Here is a 20,297-nt window from a genome sequence, read left to right on the forward strand (position 1 = left end):
CTCAGTGTGCATTGCACTCTCACCCCGGCTCTGCCAGCCTTCGCTCTCCCCTGCACCCCCTCTCAGTGTGCACTGCACTCTCACCCCCCTCTGCCAGCCTCCGATCCCCCCTGCACCCCCTCTCAGTGTGCACTGCACTCTCACCCCCCTCTGCCAGCCTCCGATCCCCCCTGCACCCCTTCTCAGTGTGCACTGCACTCTCACCCCCCTCTGCCAGCCTCCGATCCCCCCCTGCACCCCCTCTCAGTGTGCACTGCACTCTCACCCCCCTCTGCCAGCCTCCGCTCCTCCCTGCACCCCCTCTCAGTGTGCATTGCACTCTCACCCCCGGCTCTGCCATCCTCCGCTCTCCTCCGCACCCCCTCTCAGTGTGCATCACTCTCACCAGCTCCAGCTCCCCCTGCCACCTGTCTCTCTCTTGCACCCCCTCTGAGTGTGCACTGCGCCCTGCTCCCTTGCCCCCTCCCTGACTGTTTGCCCCTCCGCTGCCCCCTCCCCTGGCTCTGCCAGGCTCTCATCCTCCCTGCACCAGGAGCTTTCATTCCGCGGACCGGCTCAGGACGAGCAGCTGCGGCGCCTCCTGCATCAGACGCGGCGCATCCTCCCCGGACCCAGCCTTTCGCGGGGCCCCAGCCCCCCACGGACCCCTGGAGGGGACCCCCGGGCACCGGCGCGTGCCAGGAGTGACGCCCGGCGTGGACCGCTGTGCCAGCCTGGACCATTGAACCCCGAGCCTTGGGATGCCCTGTGCCCTGGAGCCCCGATGCTGCGCCCCCCGAGACTGCCTGGCAGCAGCCCCCGGCAGTAGGCACCTTCCCCGCGGTGGGTGAGCGGTGCCCGCAGCCAAGGATGTGCCCCAGCGCCCGGGGCAGGGCTCCGCTGCCAGCCCGCGCCTCTGCCCTGCTCCTCAGCCTGGCAGCCCGAGCTCTCCTGCTGTGCCAAGGTAAGAGGGGGTTCGCTCGGGGGAAGGAGGGTGTGTGTCTGGAGGGTGGAGGGGTGCCCCGGCTGCCGATGCTGAAGTACCCCACCCCGAACCGTGGGCTCTTGCCGACCCTCCTTGCTTCACTTCGGGGATCTCCGTTTTTCACTGATTTGTGTCTATGTTGGAGATGCTTGAACATGGTGATAGGACAAGTTATGGAAGCTCCTCCCCGGGGCCCGGTGTACCCCAGCACTGCAAACTTTGGCATCATTCTTCTGACAGGCGGGCCTGGGGGCTCTCGAGCCTAGAGGAGCCCCCCGCAACCCTACACACATACTGATTCATTTCACCCTCACACGCCTCACGGTGTACCGAGACCTCACCTGGCGGTGACAAAGTCCACTTGGATCTGTGTTATTGTGTAGTATATAGCGCTAAGTGTGGGTGACAGGCGCTTCAGAGAGTTGGACGTGGGGTGCATTGGGGTACGGAGCTGCCAAGGACCAGAGAGAGGGCTCGGAGTCCGCTAGGACAGTGTGTTTTCTGACAGGTGTATTCATTCACATAGCGCCAAAGCTGCGCTCGGCGAGTGCAGCGCTTTATTATCCGGATTTCTGGCCTCTTTCCTGGTGTTTAGAGCGTTAATTTGATTGGTAGAACGAGAGCCCCGTGGGTGCTTGGATAACGGGGTGCCCCTCCTTGGGGAGGGGGTCACATGCAATGACAGGTTGAATTGCTTTTCTTTTATGATATGTGTCATCATTTACAAGGGCCCACACACCTGTCTGTCACGCGTGCACACCTGCCTGTCACGCGTGCACACATGTCTGTTACGGGCACACACCTGCCAGTCACGCGCACACACCTGTTTGCCACGCGCACACACCTGCCTGTCACGTGCGCACACCTGCCTGTCACGTGCGCACACCTGCCTGTCACGTGCGCACACCTGTCTGCCACGCGCACACACCTGCCTGTCACGCACACACACCTGCCTGCCACGCGCACACTAGGCGTACAGCTCTGACCGCAGGGCTGCGCCGCTGGAAGCGTCCTCTACTCTTCTAATTTCAAGGCCCCCAGCTGTCCCTGACCCCGGGGCGTGCACCGGGGTCATGCGGGAGCAGGGGGGTCCGCAGCCTCACGACTTACGCACCACGGCCGTGGTGTGCACGAATCAGCACCACTCGAGACGCGCGGGCACAGACTCACGCACACAAACGCACACCTCCGGGCACAGACTCACGCACACAAACGCACACCTCCATACAGACACACGAACACTTGTACTATCAGCCAAACGCACACCCACACACGCCCCCACACATACACACGTACGACACACGCGCAGAGTCACACGCACGTACACGCACAGGTAATGACATGTGCACAGTCACACGCACCTGCTCCTATCACCCCCTCCTCCAGCCCCGCAGTGCGTGGGTTTTAATCCTCGGGAGGCAAGAGTTGGGCGATCCTCGGTGCGCAGACAGCGGGTAGGGGGGGGGGTAGAATTCCAGAGGATCGCGAGGTGTGCACGTGTTACAGGGTGCACAGGTGAATTCATGCGTGTTCGGTGGGGGCAGGATTCAGGGGCTGTCGGATGGCTCCACCAATGAGGGGTTCCCCAGAAGATCTTTTCCGTGTCTGTCTGGAGGTGCACGACCCCCGCGAGCTGCAAGTTGCACTCAAAGAGCGCCCTGAAGCCTCAACGCAGCCCCGAGCGCGCGACACGTGGGGAAAGTTGGATCGGGGCGGGGGAGTGATCCGAGGGAGGGGTGGAGGAAGGAGTGATGATGGGGTGCCATCCCATGGAGGGAGGAGTGATGGGGGGGGGGGGTGCCATGACTGGTAGGGATGGAGGGAGGGGTGACCCAGTCTCCAAGATGCGCGGGCGCTTCGAAGTGATCGGTAGCGCCTTGAAACGGCTTCAGTCGCATACGCTACACGTGTACTCGTCTAGGCGCTGGGCCACAAACTACCTCAACGCTAACTCCCCCCTCCCCCCCCCCAGTTTCTGGGTGACACACTGAGCCCCCTCACCCACCACTCATCTTCACACTTCCTCACTAGTCCACCCATTGACCCCCCTCGCCGGGTGACCCCCCCTCCCTCCCCCCGCTGGTGCCTCCTCATCAGTACTCGCCGTGGAGCCCTCGCAGTGCCCAGCCTTGGCCCACCCCCACCCCTCCCCCAGAGTCCCGCGTGCCCCTTAAGTTCTGTGGGTGACGCTATCACCGACCCCCACACCGCGTGCACGATCACTCAGACAGCCCCACTCGTGTCCATGCGCCTTGAGGGGTCACCCCCCTGCTGCAAACTTGCGCACTCCACCCCACGTATCTCGCGCACTCACGGACTGGAGCACCCCGTGCCCCTTCCACTGGTGAATGCACACATTGGCTGGGCCTCACGCTGTGCACCAGCGTCACCCCCTGTGCCCCCCGTGTTGCACACTCGGGTACCGGACCGCCATATTGCTGCGCGACCCTGAGGGCCCGAATCACCCAGTGCCACACTGTGGTATCAACGGATGTACTGAGTTCCTTGTGGTGTGTGACCAGGACCGGCGGTAGGCATGGGCAGGGTGGGCAGCTGCCCAGGGCGTCGCAGGGGTGGCGGGGGCCTCCATGGGCCCCCTACTTCCTGGGCCTCTTAATCTTAGGCAGGGCTTTAAGTGGGCCGGGTCTCACCGGTCCTGAACAGCTTTTTAAAGGGGGCCTCGAAAACGGGTCTCTATCGGGCAATGTTTCGTGCCATGACACAGGCGTTTCGTTTTTTCCGCTCTGCAGTGACAGCAGGCACATCGATGTGCTCACTTGTCACTACTGTGTGCTTGCTCACACTGCTCACTTCTCACCAGTGGAGAAAGTACCGCATGACTTCATGCAATGTGAAATTAAATGAAATGAAATGAAATTTGATTTGTAGAGCGCATGGCTGCCCGAAAGCGTCCCAGCGCTTGCTTAGGGAACCCGTCCTGGTATTCCCCTGAGAGATAACCCATTACTGGGCATCCCCAAGGTGAAAGCCAGGCATCCCGCTACAAGGGGCCGTTGTGGAGATTAAGCAAGCTATTGCCCAGAGTTACAGAGTGGGGCTCCATGATTGGAATAGGAACTGAGGCGAGAATTATCGGGTCCGGGGAAATTTTGAGCCCAAGACCCGCCTGGGGAATTGAACCCTGGTCAGGGCCAGACCTCTGCATCAGGGTCTGCCGCTCCAACCACTTGAGCCACACTTCAGGGTTGTAGGGTGAGGGACATCCTTTAAAGAGTCATTTTCTCTCTGGATTTTCCTTTCCTTTTTGAAACTCAGGAGCAGCAACATCGTTGTGGTGTCACCAGGGCTTCAAGTGGAAGCTTTTTCAGTATTATATACAAACCATAGTTGCTTCTTATTTATCTTATGCAACTAACAACCATTGAAAAGCCAATAGTCCTGACTTGTAGGTATGATGCGACTAGTTGTATCATATATCTTGATGCAATGACAGAAACAGCAAAATACAAGTCGGGCGGCACACTATGCTAAGCACAGATTTTTAGCTTACCTGTTTTCAAGCCACGCCCTTAATTACATTGGGCACGCCCCTTTGAGAGACCCCCCAGTGTATTCTTCCCAGTTATAGCCCTGGTCTTAGGGATGGTGTCCCAGTTGCAAGGAGATGGATTTTGCAGGTTTGTCCTGCATTTTGGCCTCCTGCCCGGCTGGCCAATCAGAGACACCGTGGGACACCCATTGTCAGCACTTTAGCACTGCACAGGTTTAACTCTCAGCCCCAAGCAATCCTCACACCTTCAGCCCCAAAAGGGCTGTAAAAGAGGGGCTTGTGGGAGGCTCAGAGGAGGAGCCGCCGCCCAGGAGGAGTGTCCAGAAAGCAGCCTCCAGAGCCCTGAAGGTGTCACTGATGTAAATTTGAGGGGCCTCCCACATTTCGGCCCAGTCCCCAAAAATCCTAGAACAGACCCTCTGGTGACACTCAGTCAGTGACCACACTCAGCGCTACACTCTGCACCGGGTCCTCCCACACACCCCTTCACAGCGCTGCGCACTGCACACACCTTCTCTGTGGCCGACAGTGTCAAACCTTCAACCAGTGGACACACTCCGCGGTGCACTCGTCGACTGGCTCCTCACACACAGAGACACACACTCCTTCACAGTGCTGCACAGGGCACTACACACACCTTCTCTGTGGCCGGCAGTGCACCCCACACCCCTTGCCAAAAATGTACATTGTGTAATTGTGCCCGTTCAGGCTTCTTCCACGGCACCCACACTATTACACAACGCACATTTTTGGCTAACAGTTGCCGGAAGGGATTGACCACTGTCAATTGTTTACCAACATCAGAAACTAACCAGATTTGAATCAGTAACGCACATCACTACAAACCCTGATGAAGTCCTTGAGGAGACGAAACGTGTTGGCAGGGCTGTTTGAAGTCTACAATATGGATGGAAATGAATAAAGATGCTACTTTGTGAAAAATCGAATTTCATCTCCCTCTTCACATTTGGAGGGAAAAAAGTTGGAGATAATGCATTGAAATTTGTTTGAAATTGTATATAATTACATAAATGTTTGAAATTGATCCTTCCCTCTTCCAAAAAAGTCTTAGCCAGAGTGGTGGTGCCTGAGCTGGATGTGTACGTTAGTGCCCGGAGGGCTGCAGAGATTGTCCTCGAGGCACCACAGCAGGGGACAAGTCCTAAAAAAAGAAGTGGGGGGACGCTGACGTCATGACAGGAAGTGACGTCACGAAAGGTGGCTTGCACCATCAAACTCATTGCCTCCCCTCGCTCACCCCTTAGATGCGATTGCTTCAGAGAAGCCAGCGCGTGAGCAGCGTTCTAAATGAGCTCCGATCTCGCCCCAGAGAGGCCAAAGAGTGAATGTGTGGCTCCATTTGCTCCAGGTATCAAGCTCCCTGTAAAATAAGTGGGGGTAGGGCGTCCACCCGCGTGGTACCCCGAGCCCTGCACTACAGCGTACTCTTCTGAGTGGGTCACATACTGTGCCACACGCTGGGTCTTGGGGCGCACACCCTTATGCATAGCAAAGGCCCCCCACACCTCACTGTCTGTGTTTGGAAGAGCCCTCTGGAGACACAGAAGAGCTTAACTAGCCAGTGTGAGGCACATCTTAGGGTGGGGAATCAAGCAGTTGTGAACATCACCAGTGATTGTGCAAGGGGTACACTCAACCAGGGAGCACTCTCTTTTGGCTGCAAGGTCTGAGGTGCACAACAGACCTTTCTTCAGGCGGCGAACACGTGAAACTGAGGCTTTGAAAGAGGGCGAGTCTGCTGTGAGTGCATTAGGTGTTTGCACCAACAGAGCACGACAGAGGCTGCCTGATTTCCATGTGCACCTCCGCTCATGCTAAGAATGCCTTCAGTGGTATGTGTGGCTACATGCCATGCTGTAGGCCGGCACTCCACTGGGGCTCCGGTGGCATGTGAGGCCGCCCTGACGGATGTCCGTCGCACAGCGGACACCCCTCACACTGTCAGGAACCGGGGGTCCTGTCACTATAGTGCAGGTTTGGCGGAAGCTCCGTCAACATGGCAGTGCCCGTATCAAGTTTGTAACCTGTTTTTATTTTTTTAATTTGTTTTCAAAATCAAACCCCACAGCTGAATTTTGTTACATTAAAAAAAAAAGTATTGACCCCCACCCCACAGGAGTTGTCTCCTATGGTGTGTGTCAGTTTGCAGTTTTACTGCCCCTTCCTGAGAAGTTTTACCTGGTGACGATGGACAGTGAAAACTAGCCATTTGACCGCCCACTCTAAGTTCGGCAGCAAACACATGGCAAACCTCCGGCGGACCTTAGTCTGACAGAGGTGTGTCTCAGAGGGGAGACAGAGGAGTCTCCAAGGGTCACATACTGAAGACCCACCGGACACTACTTGAGGTGGGTGAACCTTCGGAGCGTCCTCTCCAACAAACTTTGAATCAGGGCCTAGACCTTACCTCAGACAACTTGGGACAAACATGGAGCCAGTTTTATAAATGACCTTTTCTACTTCAAATGCTTTTAAACTGTGTGATACTGGATATGGGCCCAGGGTCAAGACTGATTTGCATATTACTGGGTCCAAACTGGAATGGCAAGGTAAGCAAAACAACAATGGATTCGGGCCCAGATCTCTGTACTGGGGTGAATGTATGACATTGTTCTGCATTCTGTCCATCATAGTTCTTTTTGCATTTGTCACCCAAAGTGGAACGGGTATGCTCAGACGTGAGTCCCGTGCTCTCCATGCCACTGGAATCAAGTTATCCTGGCTGATGAGGGGTGAAAGCCCGAAACCTGTCCCAGAATGCTCGTTTCCAGTCCAGGGAGGACCTGGCTTGGCAGTTCGGGCTGGACTGTTCCCATTGGGCACAGGGTCAAGACTGATTTGCATACGGCTGGGTTCAAACTGGAATGGCATGGTGAGCAAAAAAACGATGGATTCGGGCCCAGATCTCTGTACTGGGGTGAATGTATGACATTGTTCTGCATTCTGTCCATCAATAGTTCTTTTTGCACTGGATATGGTGGCTTTTTGGTAAGACCATTAAATGAGGCTGCTCTGGGGAGAAATGCCCCCGAAGCCCTCCACGAGGCTGACCAACTGGCCCTCAATGCTGGACTAAACTTTGAAAACTAAGGGAGCCTGGCTTAAAAAGACTCCTGGCCTACCCGGCTAGTCCCATAACACATGCGGTGAGGTTAGCTAGGGGTGTGTCTTCTGTCATGGAGCTGACTGGCTGGTTCATGTGCCCTACATTCTTGGTAAATACAAGTACGGATAGAATCAAACTTCCACTTGTACCCTGGTGGGGTCTCCTGAACCTGCCAGACATCTGCAGGTGAGAGAGACATACTAAACTCTGCTTCGGAATCGCCCCCGGCCTCGACATGGGTCAGATGGAGAGCTGGGCTCTTCGGGGAAAGAGAACAGAGAACTGAACAGAAGGCATCGGAAAGTACCGAGGAAAGAGTAACCATCCGTCTCCCGAGACTCAAACATTCATCCTTTGCAAGGGGTAGGGGGAGGAAGGCTTTTTCCTTACTTCACCCACATTCCTCATAAATATCTTAGCATCAAATTTTAAAACTAGAATCAGGATTGAACTGATTTAGAAAATAAGAAAGAGTGTTTAGAATGTAAACATGTTTTTTAACAATGTCCCATGTATGTGTCTGGGATCTGAGGGGCAAGGCTCGCGGCTCAGACCCCCTGTATATTGTTTCATATTTTTGAAAGAGATGGAAAACGTATCTCTTATTTATGAAAATACCGATCCGCCGTCATTTCTCAGAAACAACAGCCGCTTTATTTAAAATCAAACATGTAAACATTGTAATTGCGTTGGCTAACTGCATTAAGGCAGCTCTGAAACGAGCGGGTATCGATGAACGCCTCGTGTCTAATTGTTTTCATTCGGCGTCTTGTACAAGGACTTGTGGTTGTTCCTTGGAGCTTTGTGTTTTATCAACAATTAATGTCGATAAAAGTTCCTCGAGGCTCTCAGATGTTGGTGGCCGGAAGTGCGGGCCTGTGGTAGCGGGTGTCGTTCAGGATTACAATGTTGAAGAAACATTGACAAATGTTATCAGATTTTTGTACAACATTTTAATGATTTATATTCCTATAAAATTGTCCTAGGAGTTAAATAAATAACAAGGAAACATACAAGGCCTCGGAAAAAAATGCATTATTAAAGAAACACTTCTGCAGATGATCGATTTTGTAGAAATGTCAGATATAATGGGGAGTTCGTCGCGTGTCGCCTGCTCCTGAGACGTCGGCGGGCACCGGAGGGGGGGGGGGGGGGGGGGGGGGGAGGGGTTGTCTGTATTCAATACTAATGCAGCGCAGTCTTGGGTCCTTTTATTATCCCCCCCCCACTTCTTGTTCAGCCTTCCCCGCCGCCCCAGAATGCCTAGCGCTAGGCTGGCACAGACATACAGACTGACTGCTGGTATGACACATGGGCGAGATGCTGGCACGAGACAGAGTGCCCGCAGTGCTGCCCAGCATGACGAACAGAGAGACTGCTGCCAGGGCACATGGGCAGGCTGTTGGCACGAGACAGAAACTGCCCGCAGGCGGGCTGTGACGTGATGGCGTCCTCCTGACGCACACATGGACAGACTGCTGACATGGCATATCGAGTGGAAACTGCCCATATGAGCTAGCATGACCAAAGAAGGCACTGCTGCCATGACACAGTTAGGGGCTGCTGGCATGGCACAGGGATGGGGGCTGCTGGCATGGCACAGGGATGGGGGCTGCTGGCATGGCACAGGGAGGGGCTGCTGGCATGGCACAGGGAGGGGGCTGCTGGTATGCACAGGGATGGGGCTGATGGCATGACACAGGGAGGGGGGCTGCTGGCATGGCACAGGGAGGGGCTGCTGACATGGCACAGGGAGGGGGCTGCAGGCACGACACAGGGAGGGGGCTGGTGGCATGGCACAGGGAGGAGACTGCTGGCATGACACAGGGAGGAGGCTGCTGGCACGGCACAGGGATGGGGGCTGCTGGCATGGCACAGGGAGGGGCTGCTGGCATGGCACAGGGAGGGGCTGCTGGCATGGCACAGGGAGGGGCTGCTGGCATGGCACAGGGATGGGGGCTGCTGGCATGGCACAGGGAGGGGCTGCTGGCATGGCACAGGGAGGGGCTGCCTACTGGCATGGCACAGGGAGGGCTGCTGGCATGGCACAGGGATGGGGGCTGCTGGCATGGCACAGGGAGGGGACTGTTGGCATGGCACAGGGAAGGGACTGCTGGCATGGCACAGGGAGGGGACTGCTGGCATGGCACAGGGAGGGACTGCTGGCATGGCACAGGGAGGGGACTGCTGGCATGGCACAGGGAGGGGACTGCTGGCATGGCACAGGGAGGGGACTGCCGGCATGGCACAGGGAGGGGACTGCTGGCATGGCACAGGGAGGGGACTGCTGGCATGGCACAGGGAAGGGACTGCTGGCATGGCACAGGGAGGGGACTGCTGGCATGGCACAGGGAGGGGACTGCCGGCATGGCACAGGGAAGGGACTGCTGGCATGGCACAGGGAGGGGACTGCTGGCATGGCACAGGGAGGGGACTGCCGGCATGGCACAGGGAGGGGACTGCCGGCATGGCACAGGGAGGGGACTGCTGGCATGGCACAGGGAAGGGACTGCTGGCATGGCACAGGGAAGGGACTGCTGGCATGACACAGGGAGGAGGCTGCTGGCATGGCACAGGGATAGACTTCTGGCACGCAAAAAAACGATTCTTCCGGCCCTTATTAAAGAGCTTGAAGTTCAGGCAGGCAATAGGGGCACTTCTGCGCCTACAGGTGTTACCAACCCCCTGTACCCTCCTTGCCGTGATACGTTTTTTTTCGGGAAGCCAGACTATCAAGAATTGATTGATCTTCGATTGCTTTGTATTCTGAGGTTAGCATTGGGGTGACGGGCTATTTAGCCACAGACCTGTGGAGTCTGAATATACTGTTTTGTTTTAACCGGCTGAGGAATTTTACCTCCTTGTATTGACTTTTATATTGTATGATAGTTTTATTGTATATTTGTATGGATGTGTTGTCATCCAAATAAAGAAACAATTATGTTTACTACTAGTACTGAGTTCACTACTATTAGTGCTACTATTGGTATGCCAGACCACTACAACAGACTTTACTACTATTACTACCAATACTGGCGTTACCATTATTACTACTACAATTTATATATTTATTAATATATAATTAATGAATTTTATTTTTTATTTTATTTTATTCTTGTGTTTTATAGAGCGCAAACTTGACCCGTTATTGTATCAGAGCGTTTAACAGGGATCATAGAAGTGTATAGTAGACATGGAGTTACAAAGCACAAAAGATAAAGAGGGGGCGGGGGTGCTGGATACATAAGTGACAGAGGACACATATGTACAGATTACATTTATGATTACTCAAGATAAGGCCCCAGGATTCTTGTTGAGGTAGCGCGATACTCAGATGGGAGGCGCTAGTTGGTAGTTGGTCAGGGTCTCTGTGTTGGTAGGAGGCAACCTTTAAGAGAGGAATTTACCCATAAGGAAAGTTTTGGCCTCCTTATCGAAACGTGCCAGAGAAGGGATTCTTCTGATGGCGGGCGGGAGAGAGTTCCATATTCTTGCAGCGGCCCCAGAGAAAGCCCGATTGAAAGTTTTTTTTTTTCGGAAACATGCAGGTTGGAGTAAGAGGTCTTTGGCGGACTGGGAGTTTCTGATTCTGCCGGATACCACACGTTTCTGTGCAAATACGCAGGGGAGTTTGAGTATAAATTCTTGTGTGTGATGCAGGCCAGTTTAAGTTGTATTCTTGGCTGGAGGGGAAGACAGTTCAAGCTTTCAAGTGTGGTGAGATATGGTCGAATTTTCTTAAGCTTATAAGAAGTCTTGCGGCAGCGTTGAGGCAGGCCTTTAAAGGTGCCAGGGAGATCTTGGGTAAACCCAAGAGGGTGAAACAGCCATACTCCGGTCTGGAGATTACTAGCGCTTAGACTGCACTTTTTAGGTCGGCAGCATCAAGGAAGGGTTTCAGTTTCCCAAGGTAGGTCAATAGGAATCTGGTTGATTTGGCCATCGAGTTGATGTGGTCTTGCATGTTCAAGTTGCAGTCAAGGGTTATCTCCAGTGAATTTGCTGAGTCCACGATGGTCGGTGGGCAATCTAAGGCTGTGATAGCCTTGATCCATATCTGCATCTCAGGATTGGTTTTTGGAGGGGAGATTAGGAGAAATTATGTTTTCTTCTCGTTGAGTTTGAGTTGATTGGAGGTGAGCCAATGGACGGTTGATTTCAGGGCCTCATTCAGGGAGAGAATATCCTCGAGAGTAGAGGCTTTGATGGAGAGCTGAGTGTCGTCAGCATACGTATGGTAGGAGATATTTGCTGTGCGAAGTACTTCGGCAAGTGGTTCAAGGTAAAGGTTGAAGAGGGTGGGGGACAGGGTTGAACCTTGAGGGACTCCGACCTTGACTGGAGCGGAAGCAGATAGGTTGCCGTTGATTAGGAATCGCTGCGATCCGTTTTGGAGGAAGGATCTAAACCATTCTAGAACAGAGCCATCCAAAAAATAATAAATCCAAAAAATAATACCCATACCACTACTAATAGTAGTGACCTTACTACTACTACTGCAGCTGGCTTCTTTGATATTAATGCTACTATTTATATATCTAGTAATATTACCTTTATCATTACTATTGAGTTTACTATTATTACTACGAGTTTCACTAGTATTGGTATTACTATTGATATGTTTAGTAATTATACCCACACCACTACTGCTAATAGTACTGACTTTACTACTATTGCTGACTGCTCTACTATTACTGCTACTATTGATATGTTTAGTAGTAATACCCATACAACTGCTGCTGACTTTACCACCATTACTACTACTACTACTGGCCTTACTATTATTAGTACTACTATGTATATGTTTAGTAATCATACCCACGCCACTACTACTACTAGTATTGTCTTTACTACTACTAGTTTCACTTCTATTAGTTCCACTATTGACACGTTTAGCAATAATACACATATCAAGATTACTATTGACTTTACTACTATTACTAGTGGCTTCACTACTATTAGTGTTAATATTGATATATTTCGTAACAATACCTATATATCTGCTACTGACTTCACTACCATTACTACAACTATTGCTTTTACTACTATTAGTGCTACTATTGATACATTTGATAACACCAATGCTACTAATGCTGCTAAAACTGACGATGTTGCCATTAGTACTACTACTGGCTTTACTACTACTAGTATTACTATTTATATATTGAGTAATAATACACATACTCCTACTGCTATTGACTTTACTACTGGCTTCACTACTATTAATACTGCTATTTATACATTTAATAATATTAACATTACTACTGCATTAACTGCTTCTAGTACTATTGCTGATTGCTCTACACCTATTATTACAATTTTTTAAAAATAATACTATTACCATTATCAAAATTGCAACTACTGCCTTTACTGTAAATAATACTAGCTGTAACATTATTACTAATACTCCCACTGCTTCCATCAGAGTTACTTCTGGCTTTTTTCCTTTTTACTACTATTACCGATGCTACTATTTCTGTTTGCATAACCTCACAACTACTAATGTTATTGTTACTGAAGGTGTTCGTACTACAAAACTACTAATAAAACTATTACTACTACTAGTATAGACTTTACTGTTACTAAAATTACTCTCGAACAGACAAAAAAATCAAGTACATCTTCTGACGGATCTACTACTACTACCACTAGCAATACCATTGACTGAACAAAAGATAAAACTGTTAGCAGTAATAATTTTACCAGAACTACTACAACTAGTACTAATGCGACCAGTACCACTGGCTTTATTAATACTGCAACTTTTAGTACTAAATATTACTAAAGCTAATATTACAGCTGCTCCTACTGCATCAAGTGTTACTACTACTAATGCCACTAGCCCTATAATAATATAACTGACAATACTAGTACTCTCAGTAATACTGCTAGTGTTATTAGTACTATGTCTTTCTGTATCTTCCTAATACTAATGCTACTAGCTTTGATATCCACAAGTCCCAATTACTAATACAATCACTACTATATCTGTGTAGACTAATGCAATGTTGTACTCTAATATCACCACTAGGATTACTAATGTTTAAAATGCTACGGCTAGCTCTGCTATCCCTAGTACTGCTGTAAGTAACAATATCAAAACATCTGGTAATATTTTAAGTTCTCTTTCTGTTGGTGGCCGCGTTACTGCCACTGGGAATGGTACTACTTCTACGAGGAATGCCACTATCACAGTTACTCCTACATCTGTCTGACTGCTAAAACAACAACTACATGGGTAACAGTACAGGACTGCATCTGCTCGAGCCCCCATGTCAGAGAGTATGGATCAGGGCCTGTCGGAGGCTTATAAAGATGCTAGTGGTGCACAACGCTTGAATTTACTCCTGCAGGTATATGTGGCTCTCCATTAAATGTAGGGGAAGAAAGGATCCTAGCATTAGTGCTACCTGGCTAAAACTACTACTACTATTGCTATTATTACTACTACTACCACACCTGTTACTACATATACGTTCATACTGTGCTTGCAGTACAGAGAGAGGAAGAACTACTCCAGACACTACTGCTATCTGTTTTGACCCATATATATATATATATATATATATATATATATATATATATATATATATATATATATATATATATATATATATATATATGTATATGTATATATATATATATATATATATATATATTCACTGAAAAAACCATAGGTTTGACACCAGTTATAGTTAGCTGTAAATTTTACTGACATAAAACCATTGAAATTCCCACGTTATAGTTAGTTGGACTCACTATAACTTGCGCGCCTGCAATGCACTGCTGATGACGTCACATATTAAATCACTCATGACATGGTCAGTGACATCACTGATGACATCACTGATGACACCATCCAGTGAATGTGTGTCTTTATGAAAAATAAATATGTTTTATATATGTATATGTAAAGGTCGATGGAAGAATAAATGTTTAAATAAGTGTCTAAAATGATGTTTTTTAAAAAAAAAAATTGATTGGTTAACTGGCTTACTAAGTGTATCTTAGTGAATACATATATTAGCGAGTAATGTTTAAATATTTAAATATATGTATCAGTGTTTCACTTTGTGTATAAGTGGCTGCATGGGTTGGTGAGTAGCTACATGTGTGTGTATATGGGTTATTAGATGTTTTTTTAGTATCAGTATGAGAGTGTGTATGGTTTGGTGGGGGTATTACTTAGCACATAGATGCATCAATGACTGACTCACTGTTTGTATGTGTTTTGAAGACAGCATATGTGCAGGACTGTATGGGTGGATGAGTGTGTATATGTGTGTGTTAGTGAGTGAATGACTGTCTCACTAGTGTCTTTATCAGTAACGACATATGTTTTAATCTAGTATATGTGAGTATTGATGTATATAAGTGAGTATATGTGAGAGTGAGAGATTGTAAGAGTTCCTGTTTAAATAAGTATGCGTTTCTATAAGTGATTGTTTAAGAGAGTAAGTATGTGTAAGTTTTCTTAGAAGTAAGGTGGTAGTGTGTGTATAGTTGTATATGCAAATAAATGGATGTTCAATAGTTTACTTGCATGTGTAAGTATGTGTGTGAGTAACTTTTGGATGACTGTCGGTGTGTAACAGGATGTATAGGTGTATCACTACATATGATGAGTGAGTATATGTATGAGTGACTATATAGAACTGTTGGTAAATGAGTGGATGTGTATATAGATGGTGGAATTACTGAATTGGTTGTAACTGGTATGGGTATCCCCATTTTTTGGAAAATGTTAGTTTCTATTTTTGAATATGTGTTTCAAGGGTTACATTACACTGAAAGGAGGTCTGTCACTCTGTCACAAGGATGGTGTCATCAGTGATGTCATGAGTGATGTTACTGACCATGTCATGAGTGATGTAATATGTGACGTCATCAGCAGTGCATTGCAGGCGCGCAAGTTATAGTGAGTCCAACTAACTATAACGTGGGAATTTCAATGGTTTTATGTCAGTAAAATTTCCAGCTAACTATAACTGGTGCCAAACCTATGGTTTTTTCAGTGAATTTAATAGGTTTTTTAAATGTTAATTCCTAACTATAACTGGTGTGAAACCTATGTTTTTTTCTGTGAATTTCAAAGGTTTTTTAAATGCTAATTCCTAACTATAACTGGTGTGAAACCTATGGTTTTTTCAGTGAATTTCTTAGGTTTTTTAAATGCTAATTCCTAACTATATATAGGGCCTCAAACCTATGTTTTTTTCAGTGAATTTCTTAGGTTTTTTAATAGCAATTTTCTATAGCTATGAAATGTAATATTTTTTATAATGAATCCTATATTGTATATTTATGTAATACTATTTTTTTTATGTATATTGTTCATGTTTTTTTACATTTTCTTTTATTTTTTTGCCCTGGAGCGCACCGGTAAGCGCAGTCATGCGGCGCGCCCCGGTGCGCGTACCGGTGAGCGTCCCGTTAGCGCTATTGCCGCGAACGAAAACATCATCGTGACATATCGCGTAGCCACGTCTGCGTGATACGCACGGCGTAAGCGCACCCAGAAGCACTCAAGCGCATACGATCGCGCTACGTAAGCGCCCCCGGGCGGCCCCGGGGAGCACCTCGGTGCGCGTAGCGTAAGCGCGTCGGGTCATGTGACCTGAAAATAACAATTTTCACTAGTTCAGGACAGTTTTGGTTTCCAAATGATAAAGCCAGTGTCATGTGACCTGAAAATAACACTTTTCATCGGTTCAGGACAGTTTTGTTTTCCAAAAGATGAAAGCCCCCACCTCTTTTCCTCATTCTCACTTTTTACTTTGACTGAGGAAGACCTGTTTGCAGACCTATTTGTACCTATTTGTACTGAGAAATGGCTACAGTAGCAGCAGCAGCAGGAGCATCTCAACCACCACCACCACCACCACCACCACCACCACAACAAGGACCACCACAACACCACAGTGGTGGAGAATAAGAAGAGGAGGAGGAGGAGGAGGAGGGGGAGAGGCGGTACCTGCCTGAAGATACTACCACCTATAAGCCAAAGGAGCACATTGTTTGGGAGTTTTTTAAAATCCCAAGGGGCCTCAAGAAAGTTAATGTGCCAAAGGTTACTTGTCTGATCTGTGGCACTGTACTTTCCAGGGGGAACCCTGCCAAAAAGTATTCTTTTGGCAACAACACCATGATTGGCCACATGCAACGCCGGCACCCAAACAACTATGCTGCGGCAGAGGTCAGAGAACTGACCAGAAACCCTCCCCAATCTTCACCCAGCACCTCCCAAAGTAAGCAACCCACTCCATCGGGTCCAGAGACAAGTGAGATGGTCCCAAACATCCAAACCCAGTTTGGAGATTTGAAAATTGTTTGCAAATTTTGTGGAAGGACAATTTGCTTTGGAGAGCAAAGTATTAAACTGATTAACCACGCCCCTTTTTACACCTCTCTGCAACGCAGCCCCCGTGCATGTTTGAAGAGGGGAAACTAATTCCCCTTGCATACTGGGGGCCCCTGGGGGCCAACTAGCCCACCAGGTGCCTCCAGTATGCGCCAGGGGGCTGAATTGCAGAGAGGTGTAATGAGGCCACACCCTTTTTTACACCTCTCTGCAATGCAGCCCCCATGCATGTTTGAAGAGGGGGAACTAATTCCCCTTGCATACTAGGGGTCCCTGGGTGCCAACTAGCCCATCTGGAACCTCCAGTATGCGCCAGGGGGCTGCATTGCACAAAGGTGTAATGAGGCTATGCCCCTTTTTACACCTCTCTGCAACGCAGGCCACTGGCGCGTTTGCAGAGTGGGGACTAATTCCCCTTGCATACTGGGGGTCCCTGGGTCATATCTGCCCAAACACCGATATTCCGAACGATTGAAAATGAATTTTCTTGAGAAACATTCGGATTTGGATTATCAAGTCTTATACTTTGGAATTTTTGAAAGACTGACTTTGAGGATGCTATAAATTACTCAAGTCTGCCCGAATTGTGTGGGTAAAATTGATACCTAGTCACTTTGAATAAGAATGTACTTACGTCTCGTCTAACATTTGGAAGAAATATCTAGTTATATGAAAACAGGATACCGACATAACTTGAAGGAAATAAGAACGCCCTGAAGAAGTTCTGTTGTACAGAACGAAACGTTTCGGCTGGCTGTGGTACATAAACTTAAGGAAAATAAAAGCATTTGAATATACACCAAGATTCAGCGCTTCAATAAGGACTCTAAGTGATATGATTTGATTGGACTTATTGTGCAAGTGGTGCTGTGCCAAACTTTGGAATATTCTCCACTACTCTCTACTACTTACTCTCTCCTACTCCACTACTCTCAAATACTCACTCTCTACTACTCATTCTCTACTACTCTACTACTCTCTACTACTCTTTCTCTACTACTCACTCCCTACTACTCACTATCTACTACTCACTCTCTACTACTCTCTCTCTACTACTCACTCTTTACTACTCACTCTCTACTACTCTCTACTACTCACTCTCTACTTCTCACTCTCTACTACTCTCTACTACTCACTCTCTACTACTCTCTCTCTACTACTCACTCTCTACTACTCACTCTACTACTCACTCTCTACTACTCTCTACTACTCACTCTCTACTACTCTCTCTACTAGTCTCTACTACTCACTCTACTACTCACTCTACTACTCTCTACTATTCTCTCTCTGCTACTCACTCTCTACTACTCTCTACTACTCACTCTCTACTACTCACTACTACTCACTCTTTACTACTCTCTACTACTCACTCTCTACTGCTCTCTACTACTCACTCTACTACTTACTCTCTACTACTCTCTACTACTCACTCTCTACTACTCACTCTCTACTACTCTCTACTACTCACTCTACTATTCACTCTACTACTCTCTACTACTCACTCTCTGCTACTCTCTCTACTGCTCTCTACTACTCTCTACTACTCACTCTCTACTCTCTATTACTCACTCTCTACTCTCTACCTCTCTCTACTTCTCTCTCTACTAGTCTCTACCTCTCTACCGCTACCTCTCTACCTCTACACCTCTACCTCTCTACCTCTCTCTACACGCACATATATACACATATATATATGCATATATATGCATATGCATTTATATATATGTATGTGTATGTATATATATATATATATATATATATACATACATATATAAACATATATAATCTGTATATCTATATAAATACAAATATAAATGCATGCATACATATACATATATGCATACAGATGCATGTTATTTACATGAAAGTTTAAAAAACACTAATAAAAGCAAAGCTAAAAAGCCACCTCATTACAAACAGAATGGCTTTAACTTAAACGAGGGTGAGATCTATTGCATTTTCAATGCTTGTTTACTTTGCTTCCATCAAGAAGGCATTCAGACGTGTCACACATTTGCCATAAATTCTGAATGTTAGCACTCTAGTTGCTCATTAGATCACTGTAGTAAAGCTACTGCTCACCAGGGAAGTCTGCTGCTGGTATTCAAAGTGCATGTTTCAGTCTGCATGTCAGAATTGTTTAAAAAGAAATAGAAGAGGATTTGAGAAGTCACTCAAAATGATCCCTAATTTTTCTTTCTGAAGCACTAATCATACTTTCTATGGCAAAATATACCTCCTCATTTTGTTCCTTTTTAAATTAAATGTTTTAAGAGTTACCACTTTATTCCAATCAAGATGACTTCAGGTGTGCCATACCTTTGTAATAAGTAGGACTGTTAGCGCTCTAGTTGTTCTTTAGAACACTCTGGGATATTCTGTCATTGGGCTATACTTGGTCTACATCTGGGTGATATTTGGGCTACATTTGGGCTCTTTTGTCTCTGGTGGCCATCTTGGGACACTGCATGTCAGAATTTTTTAATGAAATAGAAGAGGATTTGAGAAGTCACTCAAAATGTGCCCTAATTTTTCTTTCTGCAGCACTAATAATACTTTCTATGGCATAATATACCCCCTCATTGTGTTCCTTTTTAAATTAAATGTTTTAAGAGTTACCACTTTATTCCCATCACGATGGCTTCAGGTGTGCCATACCTTTGTAATAAGTAGGACTGTTAGCGCTCTAGTTGTTCTTTAGAACACTCTAGGAGGCTGCAGTAGAACACAAAGGAATCAACTGACAGTCTCTATCCTTGTTGGATGTACATGTTTTACTGAGAATGTCAGACTTCATTCTCACATGCCTGAGAAAGATAATGTGAATTTACAGAAAATATGCTTTCAGTTTAGCTTATAGATCCCCTTCCAAACCACTGTGGGAAAATCATGAGATATTAGTTTTCTTTCAAACATGATTCATGATATCACAGCAGAAGGCTTTTTCACATGATAAAATCACCTTAGAACACACCACAATTCCTAAAATGAGTATGGTACCATCAACAAATGATTTATAATGTAACTAAAGTCCTAAAACCCTCTATTAACTACAATGCTTTTTAATGAGGTGCTATCATGTAAATTGGTCCCAAGATGGCTGCCAACACTTCTTGGATGAAGTGCTGACAGCCAATCAGATCAGATGTGTGGTTAGGCTCCGCCCAGATATATATATTTTTTTAAACCTAAATTACTCAAAATCCACTGGAGCACATATCTTGAGACATAGCAAAGGCACATCGGGCTACCAGTCCCTACAATTTTGCCAAGTTTTGTGGAAATCCATTCAGCCGTTTGGGCTAAAAGTGAGTCCAACCGCCCTATGGAAATT

General features: G+C 47.6%; 1 protein-coding gene across 1 annotated transcript in view; it reads left to right on the plus strand.

Annotated features, from left to right (window-relative positions):
• Positions 1-497: 497 nt before the first annotated feature.
• TMEM132D (transmembrane protein 132D) overlaps positions 498-20,297 on the plus strand; it is a 1,618,295-nt gene continuing 1,598,495 nt past the window's right edge. The window contains exon 1 of the mRNA XM_086942675.1: positions 498-943. Within this exon, the coding sequence (XP_086798801.1) occupies positions 850-943 (94 nt within the window). The 5' untranslated portion in view covers positions 498-849. The remainder of the gene's footprint in view (positions 944-20,297) is intronic.

Source organism: Lissotriton vulgaris, chromosome 11, assembly GCF_964263255.1.
Source record: "Lissotriton vulgaris chromosome 11, aLisVul1.2, whole genome shotgun sequence".
Classification (NCBI taxonomy): Eukaryota; Metazoa; Chordata; class Amphibia; order Caudata; family Salamandridae; genus Lissotriton; species Lissotriton vulgaris.